Source organism: Xyrauchen texanus, chromosome 49 (genome assembly GCF_025860055.1).
Source record: "Xyrauchen texanus isolate HMW12.3.18 chromosome 49, RBS_HiC_50CHRs, whole genome shotgun sequence".
Classification (NCBI taxonomy): Eukaryota; Metazoa; Chordata; class Actinopteri; order Cypriniformes; family Catostomidae; genus Xyrauchen; species Xyrauchen texanus.
The window spans coordinates 2,732,041-2,749,340 of record NC_068324.1 but is presented as its reverse complement, the minus strand read 5'-3'; the positions used below and the strand labels follow the sequence as shown (position 1 = coordinate 2,749,340).

Below are 17,300 nucleotides of genomic sequence, written 5' to 3'. Positions count from 1 at the left end.
TGAGGGGAATGTCATTGACAACACTCATATCATCAAACACACCATTAATGACACGTTCACATCTGTCCCTGTAATTAAAACGCTGATGATTTCATCTGGAATAGTTAGAAATGGCACATTCTACTGATCTGACGCAGATACAAATGAGTGGAACCTGCTGGTGATGTTTTATGTACAGCCCTGAACTTTAAACTAAATTCTTATAGACTTCAGAATTGATATATTTTCCAGTATTGTTATCTTTGATCTAAAACTGTATTCCTGTGGAGTTACAAATAAAAAAGACATTCACAGGGGTGTGTAACTCTCTGAATCATGTCTGCTAAGCCAACTGGCTTTAAGAGGAAGTGCTGATGAGAAAACGATTAATGTGAAACTAAATAGAGGCAGCGATCCATTATACTTGTTTGCAGAAGGATACATCAGCTTAAAATCAAACCACCCCAGCACACCAATAAGGAGAATACACCTTTAAGACACAAAACACCGCTGGACAGAACAAAAGTGGGAATAGAACAGAATAGAACAAAACTGATAGAGAAGGATACGATAGAAAAATATAGAATAAAAATAGAATTAAAAAGAATAGAAAAATGAATAGAATAAATCTGAAAAGAGCAGCATATAATAGAAAACAATAGAATAAAAATAGAATTAAAAAGAATAGAAAAAATGAATAGAATAAATCCAAACAGAAAAGCATATAATAGAAAACAATAGAATAAAAATAGAATTAAAAAGAATAGAAAAATGAATAGAATAAATCTGAAAAGAGCAGCATATAATAGAAAACAATAGAAAAATATAGAATTAAAAAGAATAGAAAAATGAATAGAATAAATCCGAAAAGAGCAGCATATAATAGAAAACAATAGAAAAATATAGAATAAAAATAGAATTAAAAAGAATAGAAAAAATGAATAGAGTAAATCCGAACAGAAGAGCATATAATAGAAAACAATAGAATAAAAATAGAATTAAAAAGAATAGAATAAATCCGAAAAGAGCAGCATATAACAGAAAACAATAGAATAAAAATAGAATTAAAAATAGAAAAATGAATAGAATAAATCGAAAAGAGCAGCATATAATAGAAAACAATAGAAAAATATAGAATAAAAATAGAATTAAAAAGAATAGAAAAATGGATAGAATAAATCAGAAGTGCATGGAATAGAATATAATAGAATAACTTAAAATATAATACAAATAAAAACACAAAACACAAACCATAAAAAAAACAGGACAGAATAAAATGTAATTAAAATAGAGTAACATAATTAAACAACCAAACAAAAACAAAAATCTAACAAACAAACACTAAACAAAAAAACAACCTAAAAACAAAACAAACAAAAAACAAACAAAAAAAAACCAGTACAACAGAATTAAAAAATAGAATAACTTGATACCCCCCAAAAACAAACAAAAATCAAATAAACAAAAAACAAAACAACAAATAAAAAAATGTAAAAAGCAGAACAGAAAAAGTAGCATGGGTCCCAAAAGCTTGTAGGGACTCCTGCTAAACGCAGTGAAAGCTCTGCCAACTCCTTCACAGCTCCTGTTCAGGCTTTGACCTCAGGTGTGAGTTCCCCTCTCACCGTGTGAATAAATCAGCTGTCCGAGAGACAGTGGGACAGCCGAGTGACAGCGAGGGCCCGAGTGGGCGAGGTGTCTGGCCATCTTCAGTCTCTGGCACAGAAACAGGTATCTCAGACCAGCTGGACACACAAATGTGCCAAACTGGGTGCTGCCAACCTCCCAACAGAGTTTTCCTCTCGTATCTCGACTCAGCACCAGTAAAGAGATACACATATAAAGTATAGAAAGATGATGTTTTACGTTCATGTTTTTACCCGATAGACAAATAGTTTAATTTTACCACCAAAAAAATAAAAAATAAAAAATCATCTTCCAGCATTTTCCATATGCGCCAAATATACATGACCCTTAATCATGACAACAATGGCACCATGGGTCTTCAAACGTCAGGGCTATTTCTAATAATGCCATGGGCACAATCTATGCTTCCTGTCCAATTAAAATCTTTATTTGTTTAACAGCTGTTGTGATAAGGTTACGAGCGAACGTTCCGGACATGCCCGCCCTAATGAAACTTTGGGCTCCACTGTAGGGGGCAACGCTCATGCTGCCCTTCAAAGTGAAGATCTGAAGTCAGGAAATGACATCAAGCACAAAGGGGACTTTGGGATATTATTATTTTTATTATTATTATTATTATTAGATATGCACCCAAAAAAAATCGGGACATGAGGGAGCTCTTCAATAATGGATTATGAGACACTTTGGGTTTGGAGTTCTGTCCCTTTAATTTAATATGCTTAATGGCTTGGTGATAAAGCTAAAACAAATATATATATATATACACTCAATATTGTGTCTACCTTTAGACAAGATATATTATGTATTTGGCTTGAATTTACTTAAAAGGAACAATAAATTCAACCAAACAAATGTTACCAAGTAGACTCAAAATATCACAAATATTAATGGTGAAGTGTGCAGCCTGATCTCAAGAACATTACGTGACAATGGAAATATGTTTGTAAAACAAAACGACGCTCTTCATTATGTTTCTCTGCAGTTTCCCAGTGAAATGTCCAGCAGGGGGGCACCAAAAGTGAGTGAAATGTCCAGCAGGGGGCACCAAAAGTGCGTGAAATGTCCAGCGGGGGGCACCAAAAGTGCGTGAAAAGTCCAGCAGGGGACACCAAAAGTGAGTGAAATGTCCAGCGGGGGCACCAAAAGTGCGTGAAATGTCCAGCGGGGGGCACCAAAAGTGAGTGAAATGTCCAGCGGGGGGCACCAAAAGTGCGTGAAAGCGTCCAGCGGGGGCACCAAAAGTCGCGTGAAGCGTCCAGCGGGGGACACCAAAAGTGCGTGAAACGTCCAGCGGGGGGCACCAAAAGTGCGTGAAACGTCCAGCGGGGGACACCAAAAGTGCGTGAAACGTCCAGCGGGGGGCACCAAAAGTGCGTGAAACGTCCAGCAAGGGGAACCAAAAGCGAGTGAAATGTCCAGCGGGGGGCACCAAAAGTGCGTGAAACGTCCAGCAAGGGGAACCAAAAGCGAGTGAAATGTCCAGCGGGGGGCACCAAAAGTGAGTGAAACGTCCAGCGGGGGGCACCAAAAGTGAGTGAAACGTCCAGCGGGGGGCACCAAAAGTGAGTGAAACGTCCAGCGGGGGGCACCAAAAGTGCGTGAAACGCCTAGCGGGGGGCACCAAAAGTGCGTGAAACGTCCAGCGGGGGGCACCAAAAGTGCGTGAAATGTCCAGCGGGGGGCACCAAAAGTGCGTGAAACGTCCAGCGGGGGGCACCAAAAGTGAGTGAAATGTCCAGCAGGGGGCACCAAAAATGAGTGAAATGTCCAGCAGGGGGCACCAAAAATGAGTGAAATGTCCAGCAGGGGGCACCAAAAGTGCGTGAAATGTCCAGCAAGGGGCACCAAAAGTGCGTGAAATGTCCAGCGGGGGGCACCAAAAGTGCGTGAAATGTCCAGCGGGGGGCACCAAAAGTGAGTGAAATGTCCAGCGGGGGGCACCAAAAGTGAGTGAAATGTCCAGCGGGGGGCACCAAAAGTGAGTGAAACGTCCAGCAAGGGGAACCAAAAGCGAGTGAAACGTCCAGCAAGGGGAACCAAAAGCGAGTGAAATGTCCAGCAGGGGGCACCAAAAGTGAGTGAAATGCGTCAGCGAGGAGACCAAAGGTCGTTAAGGTGAATACCAGATGGAGGCACCTAACAGGTCGTGAACTGCGTCCAGCGGGGGCACCAAAGTCGCGAAACACTGTCAGGTGAGCTACCGCGCAAGCTAATCACATCGGAATAGGTGCGTAAATGTCAGTTAGCAAAAACATAGTTATAGTAACGTCATTCTTTCTATGAGAGACTGAAAGTGTGTGAAGAGTCATTCGTGCCACTACGGTCACTAATCGAAATTGCAAAGATAAGGATTTCCCCGAACACTCTCCTTTCATTGGTCGAACAAAAAGCTAGTCCCGCCCCCAAACTTACGCCAACTTGTCAATACAAGTGAAGCTCAATTGGCAGCATTTGTGGCATGATGTTGATAACCCCCAAAAAAATACTTTCCAATCATCCCTCCTTTTGTTTAAAAAAATAAATAAAATAACTTTACACAGAAAAGTCTAAAAAGCCTATAATTATATGAAAGCACTTAAAATTATTCTTCTATGACTTCAGGAAGTTGCATGAAATCTGAGCCTCCAAACAAAAACAGAAAAGAAAAGACGGGAAAGATAAAAGGAGTGTAAAGAATGGTTTAACAGCAGAAAGAACGACGCATCATCACATATAGATATGAAACTGCCGTTAAAAGTGTTTTCTCGAAGATGAAACGGTATCATATACAAAGAGGCTGGCACTACAAAGGAAGCAACCCCGACACACTCCTGACATCCAAAGGAAAGCTTTCAATACCGTAATACTGTACGTCTGGTTATTGAGATGAAAGATTAGGATGTTTGCTCAGTGCCATCTGATATCCCAGAAACCATGCTGCTTAGAAAACCATTAATAAGAAGTGTTTCCTAACGCAAGTGCTGGTATTACCATTGCTTGTATAATAAGAGCTGTGCAAGAGCTAACATTTCTTATTTTAAGTTCCACAGAAGAATGCAAATCAAACGCGTTTGGAACGACACGAGGGTGAACTATTCACCCAATATGCAGGGTGTTCCTCTGTCAGTGTGTGTTGGATGAAGTGTGAAAAGATTTGGTGCTAAAACACTTTCACTACTTTAGCTTTTCCGTCACTGGTTCCAGCAGTGATTAGGTGTGAAATGCAATCTGCTAGTACACTGTGGGATTACAAGCTTTTTTGGGGGGGGGGGATTTTCTCCCCAATTTGGAACGCCCAATTCCCAATGTGCTCCAAGTCCTCGTGGTGGCGTAGTGATTCGCCCCAATCCGGGTGGTGGAGGACGAATCTCAGTTGCCTCCGCGTCTGAGATCGTCAATCCATGCATCTTATCACGTGGCTTGTTGAGCACGTTACCGTGGAGACGTAGCTCATGTGGAGGCTCCATGCACAACTCACCACGCGCCCCACCGATGAGCGAGAACCACATTATAGCGACCATGAGGAGGTTACTCCATGTCACATTGTGGAAATATGTTTCACAAACCAAAAATGTACGATTTAAAAAAATGTCACGTGGTGCAACCATCAAGTAAAAGGTATTATCATACTTTCCTTGCACCTTGAATACATGAGAATGTGCACAACTTAATCGTTCATTTCAAGAATGTTTTCAAATATATCGTTTAAGGATCCATTCTTCTAAATATCATGAATGTTTGAGTCAAAAATATCACAAAGTCTTCTCAGGGTTACACATGACCTGAAGATGAGGTGCCTTTTCATAAAAATGTAATTAACAGGGGGTCTGGGTAGCTCAGCGAGTATTGATGCTGAACTATCACCGCTGGAGTCGCGAGTTTGATATCCAGGGTGTGCTGAGTGACTCCAGCCAGGTCTCCTAAGCAACCAAATTGGCCCGGTTGCTAGGGAGGGTAGAGTCACATGGGGTAACCTCCTTGTGGTCGCTATAATGTGGTTCTCGCTCTCGGTGGGGCGTGTGGTGAGTTGTGCGTGGATGCTGCGGAAAATAGCGTGACGCCTCCACACATGCTATGTTTCCGTGGTAACGCGCTCAACAAGTCACGTGATAAGATGCACGGATTGACGGTCTCCGCCACCCGGATTGAGGCTGGATATTGAAGCCATTTTGGCTTTTTTTTAAATGAGACTTTGATTATTTTGTGTAATGTATCCACTCCACTCTGTACCACCGCTCAAAATGTTTTACTTTAAGCCCCAGAAAAAATATGAAAATTACTTTGAACTTCGTAATTAAAAACATGTGCATCATAGTAGACAACTACTCAAGTAATTGTTTTGTGCGAGTTGCATTTTCAAAGTATTTTTGAAATAACTCAATAGATCTGGACATAAAAATGTGAGCGGCACGTCACGGACCCATAAAGCTGTATAATTCGAGACCTGTACCTGTTGCCCGTGAGTTTGCGAGCTCATTATGAATGTGTTTACGATGGTGAAAGCCCTCGTCTGACAAGACTCTTGATTGGTATGTGATTTTCTGCTGTGTTCGCTCTCTGGGTGGTACTGCTGGAGGTTTGCAGCTTCAGTTCTGCTAATGTTTAGCTCAATTGATGAGCAATCAGAGGTTACGGGATTGTGTGAATGGTTATTGATGAGCTGGTCGGGGTTTCCTGTAATCCGAGAATGTGGGTGGGAATCACTCACTCGGAGAAAGAATATGAACAAGAAATGGCGGAATGAGATGGTGGTCAGTTCTGCTTGCAGCTTAATGATTATTTTCACACAGTTTGGTTATGAAGAATCACACCAATTTCTATAACCAAAGTGACTAACTGACACCTTCAGAAAAACAGAGATATGAGAGCTCAACAATAATGCAAGCACAGTTGGACCTGGTTCAGATTTACTTGCCCTGACAAATTATTTACTGGCCCAACTACAAAAAAATATTTAGTCTTGACAAAAACGGCTTACTACAAATAATTCGTTTTTCATTTGCAATAAAAATTGGGCTATAAATGGTCTGCAATTATATAGCGCCTTTTTTAACCTTAGCGGTATTCAAAGCGCTTTACACTGTGACTCATTCACCCATTCATACACCAATGACGGCAGAGCTGCCATGTAAGGCGCTAGTCTGCCATTGGGAGCACCTTGGGGTTCAGTGTCTTGCCCAAGGACACTTCGGCATGTGGAGTCATGTGGGCCGGGAATCAAACCGCCAACCCTGCGATTAGCGGCCGACCCGCTCTACCACCTGAGCCACAGCCGCCCCAATGTAACACGTAAGCCACAAATTCACAAGCACATTTTTGCAGTAAAATGACGGCATTTAATCACCGAAGTGACGACCTGACATTTCAAGAACAATAGGCCAACAGAGGTATTGTGAGGTCACAGAGCGAGAACGAGTTTTTGTCTGAGAGCATTAAAGTAGCGCAAACTGCACAAAATAGTTTCTAATGAAACTAAATCTTATAAAACACTATATAATATTTTGCCTTGATATTTACTAGCGTTATTTGTTGCTATGGTTACAGGCATTATTGTAGGTAACATTATCGTGCATCGATTACGCTACACTTACGTACACTTATGACATACTTGGGGAAAACAATGACGTTAGGAAACTGAAAACGCAAGATGCTATTTGCACCCCTCATTAACTACTAATATACAGTATAGGGGCATCGCGGAGAGTCCCACAAACACCCCACACCAACCCCTAACTTTCCCTGCTTAGTTGAAATACTATATGCATTCTACATGCACACAGAGAACCTATAAAGGATGTATTTTGCATCATACTAGCTATAGATGTGTTTTGTTTTTAGCTAAGAAATTCATTATGACAAACGCAAATAAAATGGGCTATAAAGCAGCTAATAAAGGCTTGATAAATGCTTCATAATGCCAAACAAATCCATGACTAGTCACTTACAACTGTACTTATTAGCCATGAATTACGGTCTCATTTATGATCCCTGAACTAAAGTGTTACCAGACATTGTTTTTTCAAGCATGTGGTACTAGGGTCGTTTTTAAAGTGTTTTTTAAGCAGTTTTAGAGGTGTAAATGTAGCTACTTGAATGCGTTTTTGAACAAAAACATATTTATTGTAAATAAAGGATAATTTGATGGTCACACCAGATAGTAAATTCAGTTGTCGATCCCAAACACTGATTGTGTGAACACAGTCATAGAAAAACACATCCAGGAAGCTCTCTGTGGGGTTACAGGCCTTTTACAGGATGTGGCACACGCCAGGTCTCCATGCCTCCTGCTATCATGCTCCACCATCCTGCTAATGACTCCTACGATGACGAAAATAATGATGACCTTGTGATCATAAACATGAAATCCATATATAACAGGACAGTTAAAAATAATTGGGTTTTAGACTTCAGGAGAGAGAGAAAGCAGGCAGAGTTTCCTTTTCCTGTGCGGCGTGCCGTAATCGAGACCTCCTATGGGTTCTGAGGTTACGCAAACAGAACATCTGGTTTGATTGTGGTCGCACACATCTTTCATGTTCAAATACTTCAGGAAGCAGCTGAACTGGTCGACAAGGTGTCTTGATAAGGGCTGCACTCATGAAAAAAGATTGTATCCATTTTCCTAACATGTACGGAGCAAACTACACGCATAAAAGACGTTTTTTTCAGGCATGCAAAATCTTCTTAACTTCTTTCCTTAACCTCGCGCAACCCCGTGTCTTTCTGCATGGACTGCGTGCTTTGTCTGTCTTTACGCTATGCTTAATTAATGTTCAAACCAACTAAATTCAGTTCATAACACTCTGGGCTGTGAGTAAAGGGTTAAATTGTTGACGTCATGCGATAAAACAACATGGCGCTGATCACAGCAGAATTTGTCTTTTGGAGAAACGCCAACATAAATACATCTGGTAAGAAACGTAATAAGGTCTTTACCTTGAAACCTGTTTGAGTCAAAAGATTAGAGTCTCTAGTTTCATCCGATATGCCATTTTTTAAATTTGAGCAATTTATCGTGAAACTGCACGCTGTTAAACACAATGACACTATAGTGGACAATAGCACCAGCTTTTATTATAAGGCATCCTATATTTACTGTTCATTTTCACATCGAGGATTTTAGCTTTCAGAGGGTTTATATGGAGTTAGGATGAACATAAGGTGCATTTTCAACTGTTCTGAGACCAGTGCAGATAGACAGCACACTGGAGGTTAAGTCATTCACTAAATAGGGTGCATCCTATAGCTCTCTATGCAGTTAAGTGCGTTCACTCCTAAGCAGCTTTAAAGAAAATCAGCTGCAATGTCTCAAAAAACACGAGTAACCAACACTCCTGAAAACATAATTTTTTTTTATCAAACTGTTTACAAATCAAACTTTCTATAGCTTGGCATTATTTACAATTTCACAACTTAGTCCCGCTGTCCACATATGAGGACATACATATTTAGGAAATCTATTTGCATGTTTATTAGGTGCTACTAGCAACAAATTAAAAATGAGTCCTCGTGGTGGCGTAGAGTCTCGCATTATCCGGGTGGCGGAGGACGAATCTCAGTTGCCTCCGCATCTGAGATCGTCAAACCGCGCATCTTATCACGTGACTTGTTGAGCGTGTTACCACGGAGACATAGCGTGTGTGGAGGCTTCACCCTATTCTCCGCGGCATCCACGCACAACTCACCACACGCCCCACCGAGAGCGAGAACCACATTATAGGGACCACGAGGAGGTTACCCCATGTGACTCTACCCTCCCTAGCAACCGGGCCAATTTGGTTGCTTAGGAGACCTGACTGGAGTCACTCAGCATACCCTGGATTCGAACTTGCAACTCCGGGTGTGGCAGTCAACATCAATACTCGCTGAGCTACACAGGAACAAACTAAAGGCCTATTGACAGCAAGAGCAACATGACGAAACGCTCCTACTTTTGTTGTGACATGACGAATGGCTGCTATGTCCCTTGATTTAAGTTTATCTTCATAAAAAAGTGGTCATCGTAAATTACTTGCATATTGAAAAGGTACAAAAGAAGGGCCTGTATAGCTCGCTAAGTAAAGTTGCTGACTATCACCCCTGCAGTCGTGAGTTTGAATCCAGGGTGTGCTGAGTGACTCCAGTCAGGTCTCCTAAGCAACCCAATTTGCTCGGTTGCTAGGGAGGGTAGAGTCACATGTGGTAACCTCCTCGTGGTTGCTATAATGTTGTTCTCGCTCTCGGTGGGGCGTGTGGCGAGTTGTGCATGGATGCCACGGAGAATAGGGTGAAGCCTCCACACGCGCCATGTCTCCACGGTAACCCGCTCAACAAACCATTTGATAAGATGCGCAGACTGACGGTCTCAGACTCATGAGTCACTACACCACCACGAGGACTTGGAGCACATTGGGAATTGGGCAGAAAAATAAAAGGTACAAAAGAGCTGATGAGCTGAGCCATGCTATCCATATTAATGTTATAGCTACACTTTACTAATCAACAGTTGAGTATTTTTATATCAGCTAAAAAATGTCAAGCAAACAACTGAAATAAAAGTTGAGGTTGAAATGACAACAGAGACAAACTCAATCATTTGGAGTGACAACCGCGCTATTTAGCCTAAGTTTGTGGCCGACATAAGCAGCTAGCTTCTAAAGGGATGTTCACACTGAACGCAGTTTTTGCGTCGATCTGCACAGTTTTTAATTGTTTTTCTACATAAAAACAAAAAGACAGCTGGACTGAATGCAGCGATCTCGAGATGCATTTTTAAAAGTTTCAAACTTTGCATGCTAACAACCGCTCATGTGACAAGAGACGCTTAGCCTGACGTATGAGTGCACAAGCTAACAATTTTAAATCAAACAGAGGAAATAAATGCAAAACATATTTGACTTTTACGGCACTTTCTGTGTTGTCAAAATGCTTTCCTTGTCTGCTGTCACAATATATGTACACAATGTAATTTATGCATTTAAATGAAATAAATTATAATATTTACTATATATTATTTTTTGTTATTTTAGTGATTATATCCTAAATTGTCTTTCTCTTTGTAATTCTTTTGAAATGCGATTAATTGCAATTAAATTCAATACATTTATTGCACATCATTGTAACCCATTGACAACCCTCGTTGTTTCGCAATATCGTGTCAGTGTCATGAGCACAGTACTCGCGACTATTCGCGTGCAGCCCAGTTTTGAGGTCGGAAAAGCTTTTATAGTGACTAAATTGAAGGTGAGCAAATAATGACTATTTTGTAAAAACCACTTCCTTTGGTAATAAAGGATTTGTCATTGAAGTCATGTTCAGCGAGGCTGATTAAGTGTTTCTTGGTTCATTTTAGAGCTGTCTGTGCTCTCGGTTTGCAAACTGAACCTCCTTAACGAATTCACCAGAGACAAGCTTTCATCATCGGATTATATCTTGAGTTACACACGCATAACACGGAGGAGTGGACAGGTGCAAATGTAACCCTGAGTATGTGAAAATGAAACGAATAAATGCATTTCTAATGAAGCTGTACACTTAATTAAAGATTCTTGATGAGCTGTTAAACACGAGAGACTCGCACCCACACCAGGTGCGAGAGATTGCAGCAGCCAATCAATGCGGTGTCATTTATGCCTCTGCTCAACATGTGAAAACATGTGTTCAAGTCTTTATTGCGTGCATGGAAATGTGCAAGCCAATGCAGATTGAGGGGGACGCTAAAGCAGAAACATGCAACAGATTTCGCCTTTATGATGCTAAATACTAAGTAACCTATAAACAAATGACGCATTTTTGTCAATGAGTATCTTGAAAGACAATCAGATGATCTAGGAGCTTTATACCATTCATGCCATTGAAGAGCCTGTAAGTCTATCCCTCTCAGCCTCATTGTCAACCCCATAAAATTCAAAGATGGCGCTAGCATGAATAAGGTCTATAGCGGAATTCCTGGTGAATAATTACACTACCCATAATCCTTACGAAAAGTCCTCCAATCAGAGAATTGCATTCCACAAGGTGCACCAAAAGAGCTCTGCAGCGACTGCCCACTCCCTTGATACACTGTGCAAGATACAATCAAGTCAGTCTCTCTTCACTCTCAAACTACTTATTTACACTTCTGATGAGGAGGGGGGCGTGGCCAGGCCGTGATGGAGCACGGCCGTGATGCACGTTTTTTTATGTTGGTTTTAAGTTTACCATTAAATTTTAGGTTTACTGTTCAGCTGGTTCCCGCCGCCCCCTTGCCCAAAACCTTAAGTTTAATGGTAAACTTAAAAACCTACATAAACAAACGTGCAGCGTGACCGGGTGTGTCTCTCTCGCTCTCTCTCGAACTGGCGTCTCCGGCTGCCCCTTATGTCGCTCTCCCGCTGATCAGCTGATTCAGCACAGGCCACACCCTCCTCTTCATAACACTACTGTGTGTACATATATATATGTCTTGTCTGTATATTTCGGAATATTTTACATTAAACATCCCCCCGCCCGCTCAACAACTTTTGGGCCAGTTGCAATGTAAAATCGCGGGCCGATTTCTCTTCCCAGTCCAGCCCTGCCTCCTAGGGTAAGATTGTGCCCCCTAGGGAGTTGGTGCCCTATGTAGACTGCGTAGTATGCGTATAGGGAGTGGCGGTACTGCTTGGCAAACATGGCCGATCCTTAAAAGGACTTAAACTAGAGTAAACACATCGTATGAGTTCTTGGATTTGACACTGATGCCAGTGTGAGATTTCCTACACAGATGTTTAATATCGTAAAATGTATGTAATCTAGATCTTAAGATGAGAGTTTCACACGAACACAGATACAGACTTAAAGTGCCACATCTTTTTGTTTCTTTGTGGCTCATGATGATGAAAGCACTGTAAATGTTTGCCAAGAGAGTTTACCTAAATCCAGTATGATCAGCTGAGCACTCGCCTGGACGTTCCCGGCGTCGTTCTCCGCTAAACACTGATAAAAACCCTCGTCTGATTTGACTAAACCCAAAACTTGAAGATTGTGCTGCTTCTGTGGAGGAACACAAGCAACAAAAACAACAATTATCAGCCAGTTATTAGTGACAAAATGCTCTGAATTTGGGCAAAAAAAATGTTAGTCCTCCCGAGTGATCTGTCTAGTTTCTAACATACCACTATTCTGAAGTAGTCACTCGGGATGACCGTGTCTCCGTCCTTCATCCATTTGACAGTGGGCGGCGGTGACCCTGTGACATCACACTCAAAGATGATGTCCATGGACTCCTGGGCGTAAGTGTTGGAGGGTCTCGTCACGAACTGAGGAGGAACTAGAAAAAAGGAACAAATGCAATTATGAAAAAGGTCATTTTTGATCAATCAACAACTTGGGGTGGGACAGGGGGGCAAAGCAGGGACGGATTACCGACCGGGCCAATGGGGCCAGTGACTACCAGGGGGCCCTTGAATCCCCCCCACTCAACAACTTTTGGGTGGAGGGGGGCCCATGGAGATAATTGGCCCTAGGGCCTTTGCAAGTCATAATCCGTACCTGGGGCAAAGGAGCGAATTCCATCTATGCTTCGTGGCAGCTCAGGTGTTTGTCTTCTCAATTGCCTTTATGGTTCCTATGGCAACTGCATCTGTCATGGAATGTGCTAGTTTGCAACTTCTCATTGTGTTTATGACTGTGTAGGTAATGGAGGACTTATAACCAGGAAGAAATAGGAAGAACAAGAACAGAGCGGTGCGAAATATAACCCCAGATTCAGACTCAAAGTAGTTTTGGTATCACCAGCTGATAAAAGAATGTCAAGACTGATTCTGTGTCTTTTAACCCACATTCACATTCAAAATCAACAAAAGATGATGAAAATCAACAGTCTTCCAGCTGCTCCACACAGAAACATTTGCCTTGAACTCTGCCGCAATAACGGTTTGTGGAGTGATGTGAATTCTCAAAGACTGAGAGTCATGCTGTTCTTGTTGCTGTTTATCTGGCATCATACCTTGGTGAATCAGGCTGTTTTCACACTTTGGTGTTTGATTGTTTGCTTTGTTTGAGTTTGAGTCCACCCTCTGATCTCACAAGTCTCATTTTTCACATTGGTTATTTTCGGAATGGAAAACCGGCATGCTGCTTACTGCATTCTGTACAGTATGTACTAAATACTGCCTATCATATTTAAACCTAAAGTATGTGAAACAGTGTGTAGCATGCAATGCTAAGCGTTTCAAACAGTAGTATGCTATACTGTTATCACACAAGCTCATTCTGCACTAAATATAGCATGTACTAAATAAAATATGCAGGACTGAATTATGCACTGCTTAAATATACAGGCCTTAAGTGTGCACTACATAAATCTGCGGGACTGAAGTGTACACTATTTAATATGGAGTAATGAAGTGTGCACTACTGAAGTATACAGGACTGGAGTGTGATTTACTAAAGCATCCAGTCCTTAACCTTAAGTTCAACAACGGAATTGTGCACAACCTGAGGTCTGCACAACTTAAAATGGAAATAAGGAATTATTTGTGCATTACTGAAGTATGCAGGACTGAACTGTGCACTACTTGTGGAGTAAAGAAATGTGGACAACTGAAGTATACAGAACCGTAGTGTGCACTACTTAATATGGAGTAATGAAGTTAACAATACTGAAGTATGCAGAACTGTAGTATGCACTACTGAAGTATGGGCAATTTAAAGTGTGCACTACTAAGATATGCAGAACCAATGTGTGCACTACTTTTTTTATGGACAAATAAAGAGTGCAGGATACTGTGCACTACTTGTGGAGTAATGAAATGTGCACCACTGAAATATGCAGGACTGAAGTGTATACTAAATATGGAATAATGAAGCGAGCATTACTGAAGGATGCAGGACTGATATGTGCATTATTTACTATGGAGTAATGAAATGTGCACCACTGAAGTGTATACTATATATGGAATAATGATGTGTGCATTATTGAAGTATGCAGGACTGATATGTGCACTATTTACTATGGAGTAATGAAATATGCAGGACTGAAGTGTATACTAAATATGGAATAATGAAGCGAGCATTACTGAAGGATGCAGGACTGATATGTGCATTATTTACTATGGAGTAATGAAATATGCAGGACTGAAGTGTATACTAAATATGTAATAATGATGTGTGCATTATTGAAGTATGCAGGACTGATATGTGCACTATTTACTATGGAGTAATGAAATATGCAGGACTGAAGTGTATACTAAATATGGAATAATGAAGAGTGAATTACTGAAGTATGCAGGACTGATATGTGCACTATTTACTATGGAGTAATGAATTGTGCACCACTGAAGTATGCAGGACTGAAGTGTATACTAAATATGGAATAATGAAATGTGCATTAATGAAGTATGCAGGACTGAAGTGTATACTAAATATGGAATAATGAAGAGTGAATTACTGAAGTATGCAGGACTGATATGTGCACTATTTACTATGGAGTAATGAATTGTGCACCACTGAAGTATGCAGGACTGAAGTGTATACTAAATATGGAATAATGAAATGTGCATTAATGAAGTATGCAGGACTGAAGTGTATACTAAATATGTAATAATGAAGAATGCATTACTGAAGGATGCAGGACTGATATGTGCACTATTTAATATGGAATAATGAAGTGTGCACCACTGAAGTATGCAGGACTGAAGTGTATACTAAATATGTAATAATGAAGAATGCATTACTGAAGGATGCAGGACTGATATGTGCACTATTTACTATGGAGTAATGAATTGTGCACCACTGAAGTATGCAGGACTGAAGTATATACTAAATATGTAATAATGAAGTGTGCATTAATGAAGTATGCAGGACTGATATGTGCACTATTTACTATGGAGTAATGAATTGTGCACCACTGAAGTATGCAGGACTGAAGTATATACTAAATATGTAATAATGAAGTGTGCATTAATGAAGTATGCAGGACTGATATGTGCACTATTTACTATGGAGTAATGAATTGTGCAACACTGAATTATGCAGGGCTGAAATGTATACTAAATATTGAGTAATGAAGTGTGCACTATGCAGAACTCAAGTTAAACTATTTAATATGTACCACTTATTATGAAGTAATGATATGTGAACCACTGAAGTATGTACAGTATTGGATAGTAAAGCGATCTTAGATCACAGACACTTTCAACATATCCTTCATTTTACGGCTAACTTTTCAAATGTAACCCAATCCGGCATTAACAGCGTTTTACCCTGCTCTTTAAGATCCTGCTAATCTGAGACAAAAACCAGGAGAAATCACAGCATGTGAACTCCGGATTCTAAAATTACCCCAGCGGAAGACTTATGACTCCCACTTCACAAGCAGATATTAAGAGATTAAAAATGCCAGTGCTTAATAACCCGACACAGCACTCTGCAGCAGAGATATGAAGAAATGGTCACTCCATAATTCCAGTGCAGTTCTTATCTCCCGGAAAGCTTTTAAAAACAGCAGAGCGTTATTTATTCGTCCAAAGTCACGGCAGAGTTTCTGCAAAGACTCCCAGCTAATGACTCAACTCAAGAAATATCTCTTGGAAGCGGAAAAAAATAAATTCCTCATAAAGTGCACCATAAATTACATGCATATCGATGAAAACAGAACATACTGGCACGAATGAGTGCTAAAAATATAAACCAAGTGATTTTACAGGAATGTTCCATGTTCAAAACAAGTCAATGTAGTCAACTGCCACATAGAATAGCCCCTCAGTCTGTATAAACTAGCAAAAATTGCATTTACACTAATGCACTTTAAATATAAGACGTTGCACCAAACAAGGCAGCAAAATGCACTTCTCAAAAGTCTAGTCACAAGACTTAAACATGACGAGACTAGTGTGACAGAATCGACAACAAACCTCGTCTCTGTCAAGTTGCATCCAATCTTTCAACTCCTGTCATGACCATACATAAACTATGTTACGTTCAACCATGCACCTGCATCAACATTTTCAAAATTGGCACTTTACACATCTAAACATACTTCATGTGCACTCGGATGTGTTTGCTCGGGTGTGACACAATATATTGACTGACTCCCAATGGGAGATGTGACTTCCTGAATTCAGTGACAAACCTTTCAAACCCTGCGTCAGTGAAAGCTCAAAAATAAAGCCCATGGAAAAATCGTCAGAAATGACCAGAACCGGAAACTCCTTCGAGAGGTCGAACGCATCTATTCCAGCTCAAATCAGCAGGAAGGGTTGAAAACAACAAGCCTGAGATCAGGGAGGCTGTATTGTAATTTATTTATCATGAAAGCTCATATATCAAATAATAAATAATCATTATTTTTACTAGAAAAGCTAATTATGATGCAGCAGATTCACATTGTATATCAAATATATGCGTTTCCTAAAAGTGTCAAACTCCAAACTGATTGGCTCGCTTGAGGGTTTAATGTAATCTGTCTGTCAGGTAACGAAGTTGTTACAATTTTGCAGACGACTACAACGAGCGATTCTAAAGAATTGGGGGTTTATAGAAGTTTATAAAGAGTTTCAATGGTGACATAATTGTTACTTCGACTTCTTGATGGACGGAAATTATGACCATAAAGTCTACACACATTGGGCCTTGTTCATGAACGAATGACACCGGTTTGGAACGATTCGGACCACATGGGGTGGAAAGTGACGTCACAGCCCCGAATCACATTTGTTATTTCTAAGGAATGGAAAGAGATAATGTGGTCATTT

General features: G+C 40.5%; 1 protein-coding gene across 1 annotated transcript in view; it reads right to left on the bottom strand.

Moving 5' to 3' along the window:
- Positions 1-17,300, bottom strand: part of LOC127640245 (neogenin-like) — a 143,346-nt gene that overhangs the window by 33,892 nt on the left and 92,154 nt on the right. The window contains 2 exon segments of the mRNA XM_052122696.1: positions 12,477-12,597; positions 12,720-12,874. Coding sequence (XP_051978656.1) covers positions 12,477-12,597; positions 12,720-12,874 — 276 coding nt within the window.